Below are 14,892 nucleotides of genomic sequence, written 5' to 3'. Positions count from 1 at the left end.
CCATTTATAAAAAAAAATTAAATTGTATTTAATAACACGGTAAAGCTAACTTATCACATGTGTCTCTTTAAATTAATTGGTGTTATGTTATTGAGCTTTCATAATTATCCCGTCTGACAACGACAATTTATTTTCCCTATCAGGACACCGACCGACAAATGCGGCGCAGCATTCAGTCTACCTAGTCGTACACAGCCAACAACCCGCGGATTTATAATCAACAATTGACGCATTTTCCGACCAGGGGCAACCTTATTTCCCATTCGGTTATTTCCTACATAAAAGGTGAGTTCAGCTCGGTATCGTGAACCAAAGAAACCCGTTTTATTATCATACGTTTACACGCTCTAGTCTATGTTGAGAAGCAGCTTTGCAAGATGGCGACGTGGTTGAGAATTCAAAGGTGATTTATAGGCTAAACAGGCTAGCTAGCGACTACCAAAACAACAACAAGACTTTAAACGTCTAAGGATCATGTGGAAAAGTGAGATATTGGTTAAATAAAGTTAAAGCTTTGCATGATTGTTGAGCATTTCCGGGAGAGTTCTCTGCTGTTAACCCATCCCCCAAAAGAAGACACAATTGCAGTTGCGATTACTGGACTGTGGTGTTTAAAAGACTACGATAACAATGTACAACAGCAATGTTTCTCTAGCGATGATCGCTTCGTTCTGACTTGTCTTGACTGCGAGGCCTTTCCTCGCATTGCCATATAGTTTCTGCCTAGTGTCCTCCAGTATTAACTTTTCATAAAATTCACGGGAAAACTATTCAGAGAAATGTGCATCGCTTGCATGTATTTGAAAGTGCCACGGGATATATATATATATGCCATTTAAATTACAGATTTTAAAAACTTGAATTATATATGTAAGTAAACCCTATGTTCGTGGTGTTGATATATTGATGTCAATTATTAATCAAAATACACAAATGACACAACCGTGGGAATAATCAGGTCACTTTCTTGTTATGTTGGACGATGGTGATTAGCAATACAATAGCATCCCGTTGTTCACCTTGCCCCGCTCATATCACTGGGTCACCAAAGGTTTAGACAATATATGTTTTTCTGATGCTGCACAGTTGAATTCTCTTTATCTTTAACATTTGCCCAGAATGCTATATGCAACCAAAACTCTCTAAAACGTATGAACAGCAATTGTTCTTTTCCTGTTGCCAATTGTAAAAATTAGAGAAAGCTCCATGAGCACAAACCGTTGTCAAGAATCTGGATAGGATATGTGCACTGTATATCTAAGTTAAGTCATTTCTCCCTTATATACACCCTATAACCTTTACATTTTTAAACCATGTCTATTCTATACTTGATTAACTCCTAAAAGCATACACTCTTTAAACATTTGTTTGTAGATAGAAAAGCATGTCATATGGCAAAATAATGTAATGACATTTTGTGCATGTGTACGTTTTATTAGGTGATTTGTTTAGTTGGAAAGTTTTTTTTTTTTACTCTTTATCCCCTTGCTAAAGGCCATGTTGTCAGTAATAGCCACATGTCTTGTGCTTTCTGACGTGTGTATCAGTGCTGTCTACAAAATGGATATACTGTACTACAAATGTCAAAATATCCGAAACACTATAGTCTGTACCAGTATCTCTGAAAGAACACACTTCTACACACCAGAGTGGCACCCCATGTACATGTTGTATTAAATTCTTAAAAAATGAAGAACTAGTATAGAGCAAAGTACAGTGGGGCTTCAGGTTCGAGTCCACCAGCTGCCAAGTTACCACTGAGGTGCTTTGAGAATGGCACTGTCCCCACACACTGCTCCCCGGGCGCTTAAAACTGCCCCCTGCTCACTTTGATGATGGGTTAAAAGCGGAGGTCACATTTTGTTGTGTGTGCAGTGGTGTGCCGTGTCACACAATGACAAATAATTCACTTTCACTGCTTGTATCTTTATTGCATTTCTCCTTTAAAAATAACTATAACCCAATTCATTCGTTACAGAACCCCAGGAATATAGTATTAATTAATTAAATGTAAATGACCCCTTATCTAAACATCAAAATCAGAGATATAAACAAATACATTGAATATATAATATAATAATAATTAAGAAAACATTTTATATCATTGCTATAAAAATGGGTAAACTAACCCAGCGAGGGTCAATGAGCGAGACAGCGAGGCAGTGTCGAAAAGTGGAGCTCGGCTCTTAACTCGATGTTTCCCCGTATCATGACTTAAAATCTTACGAAAGTTGCTTCCTCGTAACTTGGAAATGTTGTATTTTAGCTAGCTTGTATCTTGAAGTCCTGTTGAACTGACAAAAATGATTTATTGTATGGATTTTGTAAGGTCAAGTGTTGAGATAAAAAAAAAAAACAATTTATGCATTAGCAACAGGTTTGTGGTATCAGTTTAGTTGATTCAAATATCATGTCCTTATATTAGTAGTTAGTGAGACAGATGGAGAGAAAGCCTTGCTCTTACTCTGGTTAAGGACTGAATAGAACAAATATATGTTATGCTGTATATGTTTCTGGAAATAATTTTCAATAGGGATTTTTTTGTATTGCCTGAGAAATTTCAACCTAATCAGTGAAAATAGAGAGCCAAAATTCCCAAAAATTGCACTAACAACATTGGTTAAAATGTGATATTTTATTATGGCTTCACTCATTAGCTTCACTGATGTGGACATGCAATGTGTCTCCAGCCTTATCCTCAAGTGATAGATAGAGTCATGGTTATTCTCATCTATGTAAATTCCAAGAAAAACACTATAGTCTGTACAAGTATCTCTGAAAGAACACACTTCTGCACACCAGAGTGGCACCCCGTGTACATGTTGTCTTAAATGCTTAAAAAAATGAAGAACTAGTATAGAGCAAAGTACAGTGGGGCTTCAGGTTCGAGTCCACCAGCTGCCAAGTTACCACTGAGGTGCTTTGAGAATGGCACTGTCCCCACACACTGCTCCCCGGGCACTTAAAACTGCCCCCTGTTCACTTTGGTGATGGGTTAAAAGCGGAGGTCACATTTTGTTGTGTGTGCAGTGGTGTGCCGTGTCACACAATGACAAATAATTCACTTTCACTGCTTGTATCTTTATTGCATTTCTCCTTTAAAAATAACTATAACCCAATTCATTCGTTACAGAACCCCAGGAATATAGTATTAATTAATTAAATGTAAATGACCCCTTATCTAAACATCAAAATCAGAGATATAAACAAATACATTGAATATATAATATAATAATAATTAAGAAAACATTTTATATCATTGCTATAAAAATGGGTAAACTAACCCAGCGAGGGTCAATGAGCGAGACAGCGAGGCAGTGTCGAAAAGTGGAGCTCGGCTCTTAACTCGATGTTTCCCCGTATCATGACTTAAAATCTTACGAAAGTTGCTTCCTCGTAACTTGGAAATGTTGTATTTTAGCTAGCTTGTATCTTGAAGTCCTGTTGAACTGACAAAAATGATTTATTGTATGGATTTTGTAAGGTCAAGTGTTGAGATAAAAAAAAAAAACAATTTATGCATTAGCAACAGGTTTGTGGTATCAGTTTAGTTGATTCAAATATCATGTCCTTATATTAGTAGTTAGTGAGACAGATGGAGAGAAAGCCTTGCTCTTACTCTGGTTAAGGACTGAATAGAACAAATATATGTTATGCTGTATATGTTTCTGGAAATAATTTTCAATAGGGATTTTTTTGTATTGCCTGAGAAATTTCAACCTAATCAGTGAAAATAGAGAGCCAAAATTCCCAAAAATTGCACTAACAACATTGGTTAAAATGTGATATTTTATTATGGCTTCACTCATTAGCTTCACTGATGTGGACATGCAATGTGTCTCCAGCCTTATCCTCAAGTGATAGATAGAGTCATGGTTATTCTCATCTATGTAAATTCCAAGAGCACAAGCAGTTAGTTCAAGCCACTGGCTTTGATCTAGTATTCAGTCGAGAAACAGACTGTGGCTTACCCTGTCTTGTCACTAGCACATGGTTATCTTGGTTGAAAAAAAAATTATTAAATAAAAAATATGTATGTACAGAGTTTGCTTATATACACTATTAAAGCTGAAAGTTGTGCTACCACACTTTTAGTGGGGCCTAAAAACTGCCATCTCCATCATTTAGTATTGATAACTGTCAAATGTTTGTTTTAATCACATAGCAAGTATAAGTACGTCTTGTCAGAGGTCTTCAAAATTTTGTGCCACAATTTAATATAAGACAGATCCGGAACTACAGATGGGTCCGATCCAGTATCTGTATCGGCAACCGATTCCAATGTAATTAGCGGGTCGGACGGATCCGATCCAACCTGCAAAGAATTCCGATCCACGAACCATGTCTGAGCTCCAGCCCTTTCTGATTCCTGCCGGCAGGAAGCTGTTGGCTGAGGAGAGCAGCGCTGACAGTGAAATAAAATCGATGAAACGCACGCTCGTCCTGGATGCGCGATACAAGAACAGGCGAGGCCTCTTTTTTTTTTTATTAATGCTCCAATTATTAATGTTTTCTAACTAAAGAAAAGTCATGTCTGGACTGTCAATGTAGCCAGCAATGAATTAAATAACGGTGTGTGTGCGTGCGCAGATGCACACGTAGTAAGATGTTTGTCTTTGCTCTTAATAAAATGTTCAATTTCAAACCCATTACAGTTGCATATTTGTTTTAAGGATGGGATTTTTCCTGTTAACATGGTTTCCTGTAGTTTTGACTTGCTTTTCTGACCTTATACTGGCCTTTTGGGAAATACATTCATATAATAACAATATTAAAGCAATAGCATCGGTATCGGCTGATATCAAAATCCAAAATTTCGGGATCAGATCGAAAGTGGAAAAAATGTGGATCCCGGTGCATCCCTATCTAGAACATTGGCAAATCTTATAATCCGTTATATTATAAGTTATAATCACTGACATCATCACTTGTTCTTTTACTTATGACTTTTAATAGTCATATTGATATCAACATTAGGTTTCTTTTCACAAAGTCGAGGTGAGGCAGACAGTTTTAGGAATGTTTTTGGTGGTCGTGCAGTGCATCTTGCAGACTTTGAATAAAAATGACAGTTTCACATGGTGGATCTTTTTGAATATAATGGGTAACAAGCTAATCAAATAAACCCCATCAGAGCGTGTGTGTTTGGTTGGTGGTGTGGTTGTGTTACCTGAACTATTTATTTACAAATCAGACTAAGAAATTGATCTGTTTTAAAGTAGCAGTTATCTTAAACTGATGATGTGTTCTGCCTCTGTTATTGCCGCTGTTGCATGGACATTGATTAATGGGCAAATCAAGGAAAAATTTCTATCAAAAATATGTTTTATTAAATATACCATAACCTGCTTGTCCTTATTACAAACGTTCTGTTTTATCAATTCAGCCAAACTCCTGAACATAAATACTGATACAAAAATAAATATGATACAAATATACTTATATACTATAATAATACTATAATATTCAGCAGTTGGCTCATATTATACAATACCAGTTATTACCTATATATAACTTCCTCTTGTTTTTTTTTTTGCGTACCTTATTGCTTTCATTTTTTCACATTGTTGAGAAAAGTAGACGGTGTGGTGCAAATTGTCATGATTCTAATTCCGCCTACTAAATAAATACATTTTCTTACAGGTGCAGGTGGTTCCTGTCTACGAACATGGTGTAGCTAAAATCTGATCTTTGAAGCAGCAGCAGCAGCAGCAGCAGCTCAGTCTGCCTGAGCCAGGATGTCTAGTAGCTCGGGCTACCCCCCCAGCCAGGGGAGCTTCAGCAGCGAGCAGAGCAGATATCCACCACATTCAGTCCAGTATACTTTTACTGGCTCACGACACCAACAGGTAACACTTTGTTTCTTCTTTTTTTATACCTGTTCTACAGAAGTCACATTTCAGCCTACATTGATTTTTGTGTGCAAACTAATTCTGTAGTTTAATTTACCATGTTCATGAGGTACATGGAAAAATGTCAGCGTTTGAGTTGATCAAGTTGGCCTGTGTTAAAAACAATGTTATTTTTTAAAAGTAGCCCCAGAGCCTCTAGGAACTATGTACTGTAGGTAAAGGTTTACCGACTGATTCTACTGAAAAATAACCAAAGAGTAGTATACACCAAAGGTGGGACCAAGTCGTTGCTTTGCAAGTCACAAGTAAGTCTCAAGTCTTTGCACTCAAGTCCGAGTCAAGTCTCAAGTCAGGACAGGCAAAGTCCGAGTCAAGTCCAAGTCAAGACTGAAAAGTGTCAAGTCAAGTCCCAAGTCCTGCCGTTTCTGTTTCGAGTCCTTTTAAATAAAATAATAATATATTTACACAGATCACTTTGGGTTTTGGAGAAAGTATCAAGTCTTGTCTAGTCAAAAGGGCTCGAGTCCAAGTGAAGTCACGAGTCATTGATGTTAAAGTCCAAGTCGAGTTGCAAGTCTCTTTACATTTTGTCAAGTCGAGTCTTGTCAAAGTCATCAAATTGATGACTCGAGTCTGACTCGAGTCCAAGTCGTGCGACTCTAGTCCACACCTCTGGTATACACACATATTTCTATTTTTATTCAACATGACACAGTGTTAGGGTTAGAGACAGTGTTTGTTTGACAAAATGGCCATCTTTTGCTGACATTTTTTTTTTTTATTTCACAGACAATTTAATCACACTACATCTCTTAAAAACAAGACTTTGAAACATTAACAAGTTTGGGTTTTTTTTTTCTCTTAAAACAAAAGTATTTTGCTTTGTCACCTGGCACATGTTTTTTTTTTTTTCTTTCTCACCTAACACATGCCCCGCCTCACTAAACAAACAGTTCAGTAGCTCATGAGTCTGAATAAACAATGCCAGCTTGGTTGGGTTGGATAATGGCGTTATTTGACTTCACAGTAGCGACTTCACAGTAGCTCTCCTACAATTGGCCATACTGTTACATGTATTACAGGAGCTTTCTTTGCACAGTGTTAAGTGTAAGTAATACGGTGATGCCAAAACCAACACTACATGTGCTGATTATCTGTTTTCAATCACTGTCCATACAGTAAATGCATCTCTACCGGGGTAGCAAACCAGTTCCAGAAAGGGCCATCGTGGCTGCAGGTTTTTGTTCCAACCAAGCAGCAGCAGCACACCTGACTTTGGCCGATCTGAATCTGATTGAAAGCTGATTGGTCAGTCATTGTGCTCTGGATAGGTTGGAACCAAAAACCTGCAGCCTTAGTGGCTGTTTGTGGAACAGTTTGCCAACCCCTGATCTATACTTTTATACTTAATACCTAATTACCTACCATTACCTATTGTTACCATTAAGGCCTTACTTATTAAGGGTCCTGTTAAAGAGATGCTGATGCAGGATGTGTTTTGTTTTCTTCAATTCAACCATTAATATCTGGTCCCCATGACAGATATTAATAATAATAATAATAATAATAACACATTTTATTTATAAGCGCCTTTCATATGACAGATATTAATGCGTAACTAATAATCGCATTTTATACTTGGGAACTAATAAAATGCACGTGACCATTTGTTTTTGGTGACCTGGGAATAGCCAACACTGGGGGCATACCCACACTTGGGCCATTTGCTTTGTACCATGTTAAAGTGCCAATTGCCCCCCTCCTCTGACCCCATTTTCCTCCAACGTATCCGTCAGTGTTTGTTGTTTATACGCAGTTAAAGCGGCGCAATCGAGAGCAAATCTGACAACAACGGCTGCAACTGCTGCTTTGTGAACGATCTTCAAAATAGTCAGCCCTTTGAGCAACCAGATATAATCATTACCGCAGCAGCATCTGACAGTGATCTGACAGAAAGAAACACACACACACACACGGCTGCATTAGCCCTACCCAATGTCTGGATATATTGATAGGGATTTGCAGATTTCTGCGGAGGCAGCAGGAGATGGACTTAACTGCACATGTGCGCACAAGTTTGGCCCTATGCTCTGCCCTTTGGCCCATCAACACAGTGGCAGGCAATCAACCCCCCCCTACACACTTTGGCGCGGCCGTACTTCGTAGGGCGTTTGGCTGCGTTTACACCATTTCAAAATGGTATTGTTTACACTAGTTTGGCGTCAATCACAATCAAAGTCTTGTCACCTGGGAGTCTGTAAAGTGTTTTAATGATTTGATCTTTTTTTTTTTTTTTTTTTGCATTTTCACCGTCTCTGACAAAGCTCTTTTACTGTTCATATACGTACCAGTTGAATAGACGCATCAAAGCGTAGTTTCTTGGTTTAGCCTCTCTGCACTAATCGCAGCCTACGATTCAGTCAATTTTCTACTTTTAAATTATAAATACATTTTTTTTTTGTAGAAAGTAGTACATTTTGCAAGTCACATATTGCATATTGCATCAATGACGACACTTGTCTTTCGTTCACCTTTAAAACATCCTGACCAGGAAATATGTGTTGTGTTAACTTTAATAAGCCGTAATTAGCTCTTATGCTAACGAGTCTGCTGCGATGCAGGAGAATTAAGGTCAAGAGCATAAAAACAGTCATGTATTGGCATTGCTTGATTTCTGTCACTTTTTGTCACACTTGGTTACTTAAAAAAAAAAAGTGAAATTTGATTTCAAAATGAATTTTTGCTTCTTCTGCAACCTACTTAAAAAGTTTTTAACTGCTAACTATAGTACATTTGAGTTTCCTTGTGCTAACAATGTTAGTAAAATTGTGTGTGCAGCTAAGACAACAGTTTAGATTCTTACTTTTCTACTAGAGCTGCTCTGTATTGATATAGGTATCTTTAACAGTTTCAAATATAATTTTTATAGTGAGCATTAAAAACGTGTTCTTGGTTTTTGTGGAAGCAATTCTTAGAAATCGTTTTTCACAGAAACACGTTTCTTAGCATTGGGGTGTTTGTCCAATTTTGGGACAAAACTGGAGTTTGGAAATGTTTCCTGTAACTGATTTTGCTTGTTTAGGTCTGTTTGAAAGTCAGTGTGGGCTGATAACACTTATTTAAGATTAAACCAGTAGGTTATTGATCGGAAAAACCTTCAGTGTACAAAACCCCTGAAAGCTAGAGTTCATTATTTGATGAACCCATCCTATTTTGTCACGTTCTTTCAGAACTACGTTGGTTTATTATTGCCTCCCATGGTGAGTTTGACAAATCTCCAAAGTTTTCCTTTTTTTTTCCATGCAAGCCTTCCAACTATGGAATATTTTTGGAATAGAGTATTCTGTTAATTTATTGGTTTTTTTTTAGGGATGCACAATCATTTTTAGTCGATACCGATAACCCTGGATATCCCGGACAAGCCCGAATAATTTATGGGCAGTGGTGCGTTGGGGGTTAAGGAGCGGACTTCGGTCCGGAAGGTTTCTGGTTAAGCTACCCGCTGCTCACTTTGGCGATAGCTTAAAAGCAGAGTTCACATTTTGTTGTGTGTGCAGTAGTGCGCTGTGTTACACTGGCAAATAATACTAATATTTTCTTTCAATTTCTTTCAAACCGATAACTTCCTAATTATTTTGCACAGAAATTAATGACACGCTGGAATCCGTTGCGTTTTGCTTTACACTATCATAGGTGATATGATTTCCAGAAATATATAAATATGTTAACCAGTGATAAGAATTGTTGAGGAATATTGAGACCGAACACAGGAACTTCAGCTTCCTGGCCGAGACACAAATAGACTATTAACTTAAAACGAGTGATGCACCGAAATTAAAATTCTTGGCCAAAACCAAAAATAAGGGAAACCAAGGCCGGAAACCGAAACACCGAAAGAAATTATTATGCCAATTATTAGTACCATTGCAGTTATGGCTATGACTATGTACTAAACCTTAATAAAATCAAGGCACTGTAATTGCATAATTTGATAGTAAATACATAATAAATTAATAATTGTCAAAATAATTAATTGTCAAATGTCTAGCAGGGAAATAAAAATCAACTGAAAGTCGTTGCTTTGCAAGTCACAAGTAAGTCTCAAGTCTTTGCACTCAAGTCTGAGTCAAGTCTCAAGTCAGGACAGGCAAAGTCCGAGTCAAGTCCAAGTCAAGACTGAAAAGTGTCAAGTCAAGTCCCAAGTCCTGCCGTTTCTGTTTCGAGTCATTTTAAATAAAATAATAATATATTAACACAGATCACTTTGGGTTTTGGAGAAAGTATCAAGTCTCATCAAGTCAAAGGGCTCGAGTCCAAGTGAAGTCACGAGTTATTGATGTTAAAGTGCAAGTCGAGTTGCAAGTCTCTTGACATTTTGTCAAGTCGAGTCTAAAGTCATCAAATTGATGACTCGAGTCTGACTCGAGTCCAAGTCGTGCGACTCGAGTCCACACCTCTGGTATACGCACATATTTCTATTTTTATTCAACATTACACAGTGTTTGACAAAATGGCCATCTTTTGCTGACATTTTTTATAAATAAATTAACAAAATAAATTAATAATTGTCAAAATAATTAATTGTCAAATGTCTAGCAGGGAAATAAAAATCAACTGATGGGGCAAAAATAATTGAGAAACACTGTCTTAATGCATCACCTTAATGAGGAGGTCACACTTAACTTCCACTACTGCCCCGCTATGTCGGTATCGGTTGATATTGGAATCAGAAATTAAGTGTTTGGACAGTATCAAAGCCTAGGTCGGGTGGTTTGCTGAATATTTATTAAACCTCTTATTTATTGTCGGTCTCCTCCACCATGTCAAAGACCTTGACAGTGTGTTTTGCAAAAATAGTCAAAAGTCAAATGAAAAGTTTGCATCACAACTCAACTACAAACATAGCAAAACACCTAAAAACGGATAGATAATTATTCTGCGTCAGGTTGCTTGGTCTGTTGTGATTATACGAGAATATCAAAATTGCCATATTTCAATGCTTTAGACCAGGGGTCAGGAACCCATAGCTCGCGAGCTCTTTTGATGACTGAATCGAGCTCTTAGACAAATCTTAGCTGGCATTTCTTAACACAATAAGCGATAAATAATTTTGCTGATATTTACGTAAAACATTACAGAAATCAGTGTTAAAATAATCTTTAAAAAAAAAACCAACATTACGTGTATTGGCTACGGCAGCGTACTCTCTTTGTTGTGTTAAATAATTTGCGATAAGATCGTCAGCTCGGTAATGTTTTATGTCTATCATGAAATTTGGAAACAAAGTAAATAATAAAAGAAATAAATGACGGGCCTCCTAACATGTGCACCTACCAAAAGGACAGCAGAGCCCAACTGCTGCTCCCTGGGGTTCACGACTCTCATCCGCACGGGTGTTACATTTAGTGACCCTTCGGTAAATTTTTCTCATGTGCTGTGTAATAAACTGTTTTTTTATGGCAAGTAGAACCATATATTTATAACTCCATGCAAGTTGCATTACAGTAATGGTAAGAAGTACGTTATGCATTGTATAATATACCAATGTTATTCATTTTTTTAAAATAACTTTAATAACTTCTTTTTTAACTTCAGAGACTTATTATACTCTCACGTAATTACATTTTAAAATATTCGGCTTTCTCTGCTGAAAATGTTCCCGACCCCTGTTTTAGACTGGTTATTTTTTATCTATTCGAATGGAGTCCTTTATAAGGGCCACTTCAATTTGTTTTGTTCACTTTTATTTTTGTGCACAGTTATTGATAGTGTTATTATTGGATTTGCGCAGTTTTTTTTTTGTTTGTTTTTTTTTTGCCTAATTGCGCTTTTCAGATATGGCTTTATTTCTGCCCTCGTCTTTATCTGGTTTGTTTAATATTTTTTCTTAAAGTTGACTTCCCTTTGTGTTTCAGAGTAAAGATTTTAAGTTATTATATACGCAAAGCTGAGCTCCTGTTCAGTCTCGCAATTCTGCGAGGACAAGGACATGCGCAGAGCGAAACGATGGTGTCGGTCAATTATCAGAACATGACGAAAACAATTTATTATATGTGTTATTAAATATTCCTCAAGAGTTCTTGTTCTGATATGACTAGTTGAAGTATTTATATATTTATGGTAATCATGGGCTGGGATATTGAGCAGAGCCACCTGATGTAAAATGAAGTCAGAGCTAGGAGATTCGAGTGTGAAATTCATTTCAGTGCAAAAATGATGAAGTCCAAACCTATTTATTATAGAGCAAATACACTATTAGTTTCTATGTTTATTTCTAATTCATTTAGACAGACAAGGCTACCAAGCACTGTACACACTGTGATTGTGCCGTGTACTTTTCTTCTTCAGGATTTTGCGGTCCCAGACTATCGCTCTCACCTTCAGGATCCTCAGGGACGTAGAAGACCGTCTTTATTGTCTGAATTCCACCCTGGAGTTGAAAGGTAAATATTGTACGGAAAAGTGTTTCGATGTCAGTTGGTGTGTGACGATAAAAAGGTGGCATTACATTGTTTTGTGGATGCAGTATCTGAGATTCATGCAGTATTGTGGCAGGTCACTTTTTAATATTTACCTTTGTATGAGTAAATAATGGATGGATGGATGGATAAAGTATTGAACTAAAGTACACTTAGTAAGGCAGGAAGGAGGCCATTTGTGGTTCAGGAATGATGTTTCCAAGTGTCAAGAACACAAGCATTACAAACCCAATTCCAAAACTGTTTTTCTTATCACGTACAGCTTATGTTGAATTGTGTTACTCTGTCTGGGAGGTCATATCCTTTTCAGAAAAAAATGTCAGTTTTTATTACTACCTCAGGGATCAAAGGTCACCAGTATGCAATGCTGTATTTTTTTTAATTCTATGATTTATTTATAGCCTGGTGATAATGAAATCCCTAGTTTTCTTGCAGTTGCATGTTAAAAGATACTGTTCTTTAAAATGCTTTTATCATTTTCTATATAAATAAATGATATAATTTAGACAGCGGGCCTTAGTTTGCCCATGTCTGGTCTTACACCCCACAAACAGATGCTTGTGAAAATTTGTGAAAACCTTAAAACGAGTGAATATTTGCATAAAAACTATCTGACCGGAAACCAAGTTTTATTTTAACCTTAAAAATAATGTCTTTGTAATATATGTAACTGAATGTAAGTTGCAAAGATTTGCAAATTTGTGTTGTGTTCTCATTCACAGAGTACCTCGATTGTATTTCTGCATGGTACATAACAAACCCAGAACACCAGTTCAAAAGAAACACAACAGTTTTAATCACGATAACAACTTGATAAATTAAGTAAATACATATAGTGTACAACATGCATGCGCTGGCTTTTTGAATGTCGGCAAATTTTTTTTTTTTTTTTTTTTTTTTTTTTTTTTTTTTTTTTTTTTTTTCCTTTTTTTCACCCCGCTTAAAGCTGTTGCACTGTTGCACTCTAACTGTTGTTCTCTTCTACAGGCCTCCAGAGAGACGCCATGGTTACGAACAGCAGTTTCACTCCATCACAGCCCAGCCTGAGCATGAGCCACTGGAGGCCAAGCGCCCTCGCATGGAGACTATTGCTGAGGCCCACATAGCCCGCACTCCTTCGACTGCTGGAAGCATTGTCCTGGCCATGCCCCATACAGTACAGGATAGCTTAAGAGCCAACATGGAGGTGAAGAAGGTATGCCCAGCTTTGCTTTTACCGAGATTAGGGTTAAATATGTTACGCATACTATTTTCTACAGACATCAAATTTCTCTGGGTTTAATTAGAAATGTGTGTATTTTCATAAATCTCCATAATCTCCTGTTCTCAGACTACACATACATACACAAAGTGGACCCCCTAGATCAGGGGTGTCAAACTCATTTCCACCAGGGGGCCACATGAGCAATACAGTTCCATTTGAAGGGCCGGTTGTAAATGGAAGACTGTATAGATCAGGGGTCCCCAACCCCTGGTCCGCGAACCAGTACTAGTCCGTAGGTCATTTGATACCAGGCCGCAGTGGAACACATTGGAAAAAATGTACTTAATTTTTTACTGATTTACTTCATTCAAAGAAGATCCACTCATATCCATTTACTTTCTTTATTTAAGGATAATCTGTCAATAAATTTAAAATAAAAGTCATTCAGACTGATACAAACAGAATAGAGTCAAAAAGATGTTTTATTTTGAAAATCCAATGCTCATCACCTTGCTACAGGTCTGTACTAATGGGTGGTACTGGCTCACCAATCCTTGGAACAAAAAAGGTTAGGGACCGCTGATATAGATGTAACTACTCCATAATACACAGACTAATACATGTTTTTGCAATTGATTATTATTTGATTGATTATAAAAACTTTGAATTTCTTCTTTTCCGGGGGGCCGCATTTGGCCCCCCCCCCCCCCGGGCCTTGAGTTTGACACGTATGCCCTAGATACTAGTTTAATAATCTGATCTACAACAGCACTTGTGTCTCGATCCACTCGTATCTAGATCGAATTTTCCCCATTAAAAACAACTATAAACCAATGAATTTGTTCCAATTGCTCTTGTTTACATTCATCCTGGGCATTTTTATTTTGTCTCAGTGCCCATCTGAGATGAATGACATTTTATCTCGTCGTCAAAGCTTGTGTGCTTCTGTATTTTTTTTAAGATAACATTGGCACCGTGTAATTTAATGAAATTAAATAAGTTATGGTTTGCTAATAGTCATTGTCCTGTTTCATGAACAGTGGATTGTTTTCGTAGTTGGCAAAAAAAAAAAACCGACTTTCCTTGGTGAATGAGCAATGACCAAATCAGTGTCATTTATTTTTTATTTTACTGACTGTTCACATGTTGACAGGCACCGGCTTTATTTTTTTGTAGTCTAGCACTATTTTTTTAATAAATATTCTTTGCTCTCTGTTGTTGAATTTGTTTCAATACATCAGGAGTGAATTTAAGCAATTGACAAAAAAAAACACGCAATGAGGTCAGTTATAAAATATTTTCACATATAATTGGTGAATGCCCGCTTCTATCTCTATATTATACATTTTGCTAGAAT

The 14,892-nt window shown here is 37.0% G+C and overlaps 1 protein-coding gene across 1 annotated transcript in view; it reads left to right on the top strand.

Annotated features, from left to right (window-relative positions):
- Positions 1-140: 140 nt before the first annotated feature.
- The window catches only part of LOC112488594 (nuclear receptor corepressor 1-like), an 18,313-nt gene continuing 3,561 nt past the window's right edge, over positions 141-14,892 (top strand). Inside the window, exons 1-4 of the mRNA XM_025065425.1 lie at positions 141-285; positions 5,644-5,849; positions 12,201-12,295; positions 13,319-13,526. Of these exons, the coding sequence (XP_024921193.1) occupies positions 5,739-5,849; positions 12,201-12,295; positions 13,319-13,526 (414 nt within the window). The 5' untranslated portion in view covers positions 141-285; positions 5,644-5,738. The remainder of the gene's footprint in view (positions 286-5,643; positions 5,850-12,200; positions 12,296-13,318; positions 13,527-14,892) is intronic.

The sequence above is a fragment of the Cynoglossus semilaevis genome, chromosome 19 (genome assembly GCF_000523025.1).
Source record: "Cynoglossus semilaevis isolate Cse_v1.0 chromosome 19, Cse_v1.0, whole genome shotgun sequence".
NCBI classification, from domain to species: Eukaryota; Metazoa; Chordata; class Actinopteri; order Pleuronectiformes; family Cynoglossidae; genus Cynoglossus; species Cynoglossus semilaevis.
The sequence above is the reverse complement of the archived record's forward strand: the minus strand, read 5'-3'. Positions and strand labels throughout refer to the sequence as shown.